This window comes from Eptatretus burgeri, chromosome 5 (genome assembly GCF_056783735.1).
Source record: "Eptatretus burgeri isolate ZD-2024b chromosome 5, Ebu_testis_v1, whole genome shotgun sequence".
NCBI classification, from domain to species: Eukaryota; Metazoa; Chordata; class Myxini; order Myxiniformes; family Myxinidae; genus Eptatretus; species Eptatretus burgeri.
Genome location: NC_140965.1, coordinates 66,745,108 through 66,752,897, shown reverse-complemented (window position 1 = coordinate 66,752,897; position 7,790 = coordinate 66,745,108). Strand labels below are relative to the sequence as shown.

Sequence of the window (7,790 nt, the reverse complement as noted above, 5' to 3'; positions counted from 1 at the left end):
TGTTTTTAAACGCTGTGCGGTGTATAAACACGATTGGGTTTTATTTCTATCTTGTGAATATTACTTAACACGTGCACATGAGAGAATAGCAAACAACAAAAACAACACAATATCCTGGCAATTGTGAATCCGTGTCGTTGGCTATGAACCTTTTGCTTCCGTTTTTGTTTTGTTTCTGGTTTTTTTTTTGTTTCCGGTTTTTGTCATGGGGAATGATGCATGCCGGGAGATAAAGGCATCGTCGGAGACATGAAAGACCCAAATAATATCAGACATGGTGTATATTTCCTCCACTGATTTTAATAAAGATATCTTCCGCATCATCAAAAAAAAATTTTTAATCGTGATTTACGTTATTTGATCGCTGATCCCGAAGTAACCAGAAATTGCGTATACAGTTGTGAACATGTTGTAGGTAAAGTCAGAAGCGAATGTAAGAAGAATACTACGTTAACTTCCAGTATTAATTTTTTTAGATGAGATCCTGTTCTCGGCGGTGTAGTTGTCTTGAAGGTAATGTTGAGGTAATATTTTTTTTTTGATGAGATCCTGTTCTCGGCGGTGTAGTTGTCGTTGTTGAGGTAATATTAATTTTTTTAGATGAGATCCTGTTTGAGGTGGTGTAGTTGTTGTTGTGAAGGTAATGTTAAGGTAATATTTATTTTTTCATAGCAAAAAGACATGATATATTTAAGAAAAATTCTACGTTCGCTTCTCGGCTTTGCCTATTCCATATTAGAGCATCAACTCTGACAGAGCACTAAAAGACCCGTTCGTTCCTCTCAAACCGCGTTGCTAGCCGGGGCCCGGATCACCTCGCCTTGGCAAGGCCACAATCAGGCGCGGCTGTCCTAGTGGCCGTGGGAAACAGACATCACGACCTGCCCATCGTCGCAAGGCCGCAATCAGGCGCGGCTGTCCTGGTGGCCGTGGGGAGCAGACGTCGCGACCTGCCCATCGTCGCATCACGAGGGCGCGGGTAAGCCGCATCGGCCTCGCGTGCCCATTCGGTTAACCAAGGCTCACGCACTATAAAGGTCCACGGACCCTGTCTGCCACTCTCGTCTATGAGAGTGGCCCTTTCCTTCCTTTTGAGTGAATCTTATGGCGCCGTGTCCTGACCACGGACTTCTTATAATAACCTGGACCAGCAATGCCATCGACTCGCAGCAGTGAGAACTGAAGTCACCGGAAATGGCTCAGCAGCCATGTTGCATTGCCACTCACTAGTCACGTGCAATTCAAAAAAACCTCTAGATGCATTAAGAGTTTTAACTATTTTGCCAGTATTTTGAACCGGTAAACGTAAAAATGCCACAGTGCGTGGCGTTCGGATGCAATAATAAGTCTGGGAAGAGCTCCACATGCACCTTTCATCGGTAAGAATGCGATTATTGATGCTTTTTTTCTCTTTCAATGGTTAATCTATTTTTAGAGTATTATTTTAAGAAGTTACAATTTAAACCCTAAACGCCAGTATAACAATCTAAATGATGGCAAAGTACAGTCGATAATTTGAAAGAAAATGTAAAAAAACGATATTATCCAGGAATACGCCGGAAATGAGTTTTCCAGGCGTCTAGAATTCAATTTTTTCCGGAGATTCATTCCCCCCCATCGACCGCCGTGGCTGCGTAAATAGTTGGGTGGGTAGCTCACAATATTTGTCCATTTGGGGGCACAGGCCCTCCCTATTCCGAGGGTCCTGGCTCCGCGGTCCACCTAACCCGATGTTACCCCCAAAATCATTTTGCTTCCTACGTGCCTTAGGGTTAGGGGGTCGTATCTATCTTGATATCAGAAATCCACCTCCACTGACGCCAATTGTAGTACCCATCCTTCCATCCCTTCAAATGCCAGTAATTGAAAACGTCATTTGGATCTTTTTTTCTCCAGATTCCCTAAGGATGAAAAGTTGTGCAGAGAAGGGAACACTTTACACCAACGCCTGGTGTGACATTACTTTGTAGTGAACACTTCCTGAACTCGATATTCCACCATTTAACAAACTTTCTGTGTTCCTGGAGTCAGTTGTAACCTATATTGCAGGATATGTGGTTAGGATGGTTAAGCGGACACTCAAATGTCAAGATTGCTTGCTGGCTCTCACGCAGAATGATAATGTCAATTTACCTGCCCATAGGCTGATTGCTGTTAAAACAAGGGGTGGCCTTACCGTTCCATCATCAAGCGTTGTTCAAGTATGTGAAGCCACTGAGAAATGTGTTAAGAGAATGCTAGCGGTGACAAATGGCAAGATTCCTCGTGATAGTTACCTGAAATCTGCAATCTCTGCATCAGAAGTGTTGGCAGAAGTAGGATCGAGTGCATTTGACTCGCTTAGTGATCACATGTTTGAGACGGAGGCAGACTGTAATCATGTATTTTCTCTCATACAGCACATCTGTGAGTGCTACACAAAGATTCGTCTCCACCATGTTGTTCTAACCATGAACACTGGATTGAAAGATAAACCCATCAGGAAAAAAATTCAGCAAACTGATCCTATTTGCACATCAATAGTTTCCTAACCATTTGCATTGAAGTGTTTCTCCTAGGTTTCGACATATCTTATGTTTCAACCTACTGCGATTATAATAGTTGATCGTCATCTTCTATAGGTCAATGCATATTAAACCAGTCTCATTAGTGTGTAGATTATAGATCATGTTTATTAAGGTTGTCCAATGTCTGTTCAATGTTTTCATGATTGATCAATATATTATAGACCATACAGGGTAGCTTTAAGCTACTCACATAGGGGGTAGCTTTAAGCTACCCACTATGGCCTATAATATATTGATCAATCATGAAAACATTAAGGAGACTGGTACTGGTTCAATATGCTTCGACCTACTACAGAAAGCTACCCTCGATGATATACACATATTAATAGGAGGCCATAGGTTAGTCTGTAGATTATAGATCATATTTATTAAGGTTGTCCGATGTCTGTTCAATGTTTTGATGATTGGTCAATATATTATTAATTATAGGCCATAAGGTCTATTATTATAGGGGGTAGCTGAAAGCTACCGCCTTATGGCCAATAATAATACAAATATTACAGGCCATAGGGGGTTAGCTATACACATTACATTGATTATCATCAACACATTACACTTATTATCATCAGATCATCAGATCATATGATATGATATAATCATTCATGAGAATTGTGACACCTCGTACTCACTCACCTTATTGATTCGTGCTGCAGCGCTTATATTTGCTTGGTAGTGATAATGGGCGGCGGAGACTGTTGGTGAAATGAAAATCCTGTTCTTCTTATTAAGCTGGACAAAAATGTTGTTTCCAGCGAGAAATTCGGCACAGATTAATATATTCAGTCTGTGAATTCGGATTGGCAACGCAACATGGCGACTTCAGTCGACAGAGGCCGTTGCTGGTCCAGGTTATTATAAGAAGTCCGTGGTCCTGACAAGTAAAAACTGTTAAGTGACTGTACATTAATAATTAATAACCATATTCGGTCGTAGTGCTTTCCCTTGCTTTTGTTTGCCTGCTTTTGTTTGCCTGTATACATGTTGGCTGTACATACGTGCATGTGTAAAATAAATGTGCTTTGTTCAAATGTACCCCGTTCGTCACGTCCTCCTTTCACCATATTGGAAATGCCATCTTGCATCGTGGAATAAATAGTTAGGTTTTAAACACCCGTTCAATAGAATCGGATCCGGCGAGGTTGGGCGATAATACCCGCTCGGTTATCACTGCAGAACGGAACAGACCGCCTAAGCGGTTCGTGTCCCAATATTACCTGCGTTGAGGTACGGTCGCCCGGTCGGCTACCCGCGCAGGTACAAAGGGATATCGAATTCGGCGAGTGACCCTATCTTGCGCGGGTAGACAATTGGCTCGGCCGTGGTGGGGATTAGAAACCCACCCATGACTGGTTTCCGGCGTTAGCCCCGGAAAGTCACGACTGAATTGTCTGTCCGGTGGGCGACGCGGTTGCTATGAGTGGAAAGCGGCCGATCGCACGCCGGCGGGTGCGAATTCATAACTATATATATATATATATATATATATATATATATATATATATATATATATATATATATATATATATATATATATATATATATATATATACATATATATATACATATATATATATATATATATTTCAATTTAAATAAAGGTTTTAATGGATTTATTTAAAGTCACATAAATAAATAAATTCCAGGTTTTACCACCATTTTCCACATTGTCTATTACATCACCTGATCTAACATATTACATTGGTTCTTTGTGCTTGTTGTTTGTGTCCTTTATGACGTCCTTACAAACAGTAAGCTTCCTGTCTGGAAAGATTTTCCATTTTGTTTGACTGCCAGACAGGCAGACAGAGTACAAATATTATCTCACTCTTCTCTGTGGATATGTGATCGGAACAAATTCAGTCAAGGTATGGGAAAACGACAAACTCGTCTTCCGATTCATGTTCAAAATATAACATTTGATTTAAATAAGTTGTTCGTCAATCATAAACTGACAATCACAAGCTGATGAAACGGAAGACCAAGAAGGAATCTGAAGAAGTAAAGACCAAAGATGGACTCGTCGGGAGGAACCTGGATTGGATTCGGGTTTCAACCACTACTCCGCATCCCTCAAACCCATCCAGGCACAGCCAAGTGAGTCTTACAGAAAAATTTCTGCAAGAATTCACTTCTCCGTAGACAGATAGATAATGAAAGAGAGGAATATAGAGGAAAAGAGATGAAAGAGAAGAAAAAGCAAGAATTTGAATGAATAAAGAGAACTATGAAAGAGGTATTAAAGGAACAAAGAACAAAGATGTCGGGAAGAACCCTACTAGACAGATTTGACACAGCACCGTTGACAAAGTAAAGTGATGATGACAGACGGATTGAGGGACGGATGGGCATAAACCAATTGCTTAACCCCGCTTTTCGCTTTGTGTGCGAAATGTGGGATAAGAATGGTATGAAAGGGATCGAGAAGGGTGGTGATTTGGGGGAATTGTATGGAAGTGAAGTTGGATGCCAAGTGGTAGATTGTGATAAAGAGATTGGAAGTGTGGTATTAAAGGAATAAAGTATGGCTGAAGGTGAGTAAATTGTGGTTTACCGTGGTCCAAGGGAGATAACATTTGGTCCAACATTGAAAAAGTGTGCTGAAGAGGTGTAAAGAGTGGTATGTTGACAGATGTATGCAAACCACCCTGTGGTTAGCATACCTCTGTCAACAGTTGGTTGAGAATATTTGTTGCCCTTACGTTTTCAACAACACAGTTTCTGTTGCAGGTGGAGTAATGTTGTGTGGTCCTGGGGGATAGTGTGTGGTACTTGGGCAGGGGATAGTGGAGGAGTGGGGGTACAGTTGAAAATGGCACCAATAAATTGTTACTCGATTCTTATAAACGAAAGAGGCCATCATGAGGTAAATATTTTAATAAAAGTAGATATTAGTAACTTTTGGTCAAGTTTCCAAAGGCCAAACAAAACAATTTATTCACTCATTTACACATCTGCTCACTTCTCTTTGCTCTTCAGTTGTTTCTTTCTTATCCCTCCTGAGACATTGTTCTTCCATCCAAAGGACATGAATCAACAAGTTGTCAAGATGCGAGAACATTCCCACGATCAACAGAAAACTAGTTTCTGTTGGCTTCCTCATTTCTTTTGCTGTTACCCTTTTTTTAACTTCTGAAATCTAAAGATTTCGTAAGTATATTGATGACTTCCGTCCTCTGTTTGTGTGTGTGTTTGTGTGTTTGTTTGTAGGCACGATAACTCGAGAACAGAAGAAGCTACCAATGTCAAATTACACCACGTGATTCAGGAGGGTGGTGGCTAGCGCTGATTAGATTTTGGTCAAAGTCGGTCAAAGGTCACGGTGAGGTCAAACATTCGATTTTTGATGGTTTGGTACAGAATCATTGTAGAGACTTCTGCTTTGCGTCGCTACCTTCTCCAGAGACAGCTTTTATTAAACGGAGCGTGTATTTGGAAGAACGAGGTAAGTTTGGCGGAATTTGTGTGTTAATTCTTTGAGTCACGGCTGTTTTGGGGGTTTCAGTGTTGGCACCCATGGCGCAGAACGCCTTGCCTGGTTGAAGGCCGCGGCGTGTTTTCGATAAAGATGGTGTTTAAAAGTCATTTTTTTATCCCAATAAAGGTTATCGTCGCATGCCTGACTCGCTAAGCCGTCGGATTATGTAAAGATTGTTGGTGGATGGCCGAATAATATGGTTTTGTGACTGATAAAATGATATTAAATAATTGCGTGGATAAATGGAGATTTTTGCTTCGGTCGACGTTACGAGTTCGTTTTAACTCGGATCGCAATTCTGTTTTCACTTTTGGTAATGGCTAAGTATGCTTAACACTCGATTGTCCAAATTCTGGTAAAAATCGGATGTTTATGAGATTTATGTCGGGTGTCGTATCTGAGGCTTAACTGAAGATTATGCTAATGAGGGGGATTGTAACACACGGCGTTACGCGCTCGTTTTAAAGTCAATTTCAATCCTGTCTTCACTTTTGGTAACGGTTAAGTATGCTTAACACTCGGTTGTCGAAATTCTGGTAAAAAAATCGGATGTTTTATGAGAGGTTTGGTACAGAATCATCGCAGAAACTTCTGGTTTGTGTCGCTACCTTCTCTAAAGACAGCTTTTATTAAACAAGGTCAGAGGTCAAGTTGACGATTTCGTAAGTACCAGTCTATGACTGCTTGTTTTGTTTGTTTGTTTTTTTTAATTAAAAGTTTGAGGCTCATGGAAGATCTGAATGTTCTCAAAAGATTTTATTTATCTAATCCACCGCTACTTTCTCAGCCTATTTTATCTGTGTAAGTATGGGAGATGCAAGCTGATGAACTGGCACAGACAAAGTGCCGAGGGTGCATGTAGCATGGCAGGAGGCCTTTGAAGGGAGCCCTTGGCTAGAAGTCTGGCGTAGAGGCCGCTGTAGAGCAATACCAACTGTTTCGCCTGCTCCTGTGTGTTTGCATGGGAAGGGCAATGCACCATATTAAAGGGATTAAAAAAGAATGATTGTGATGTAACTTTGCATCTATCACAGATGATCCAACTCAATTGTTTTGTGGAAGTTTCAGAAAGATAAACAGAAACAAAGCCCTGCATCCACAAAACGAAGCAAACAGCCACAAACCCAACCACACAGGCACAAATCCAACCGTGCAAGCACAACCCCAACCATGTAACCACAAATCCAACCATGAAACCCCAACCGCAACCCCAACCATGCAACTACAAACCCAACTGTGCATCCACAAAACAAAGCGTGTATCTACAAGTCCAACTATGTAACCACAAATCCAACCACGCAGGCACAAATCCAACCATGCAAGCACAACCCCAACCATGTAACCACAAATCCAACCATGCAACCCCAACCGCAACCCCAACCATGCAACCACAAATCCAACCGTGCAACTACAAACCCAACTGTGCATCCACAAAACAAAGCGTGTATCTACAAATCCAACCGTGCAACCACAAATCCAACCGTACAACCACAAACCCAACCGTGCAACCACAAATCCAAAATGCAACTACAAATCCAACCGTGTAACCACAAACCCAACCACAAATCTAACGGTGCAACCACAAATCCAACTGTGCAACCACAAACCCAACCATGCAACCGAAATCCAACTTTGCAGCCACAAAGCCAACCAGGCAGCAACAAAGACAACTGCAATGCAACAGAGTAACATAAACAGCCAAAGAGACAGGGATCTCTTTATTCTCTTAATAAAAAAAGATGATGTGT

At 41.3% G+C, this 7,790-nt stretch overlaps 1 protein-coding gene across 5 annotated transcripts in view; it reads right to left on the bottom strand.

Moving 5' to 3' along the window:
- Positions 1-5,426: 5,426 nt before the first annotated feature.
- TMEM268 (transmembrane protein 268) overlaps positions 5,427-7,790 on the bottom strand; it is a 51,478-nt gene continuing 49,114 nt past the window's right edge. For all 5 annotated transcript variants that reach the window (XM_085882198.1, XM_085882200.1, XM_085882197.1 and 2 more), the window contains one exon: positions 5,427-6,991. In XM_085882198.1, coding sequence (XP_085738324.1) covers positions 6,836-6,991 — 156 coding nt within the window. In that variant the 3' untranslated portion in view covers positions 5,427-6,835. The remainder of the gene's footprint in view (positions 6,992-7,790) is intronic.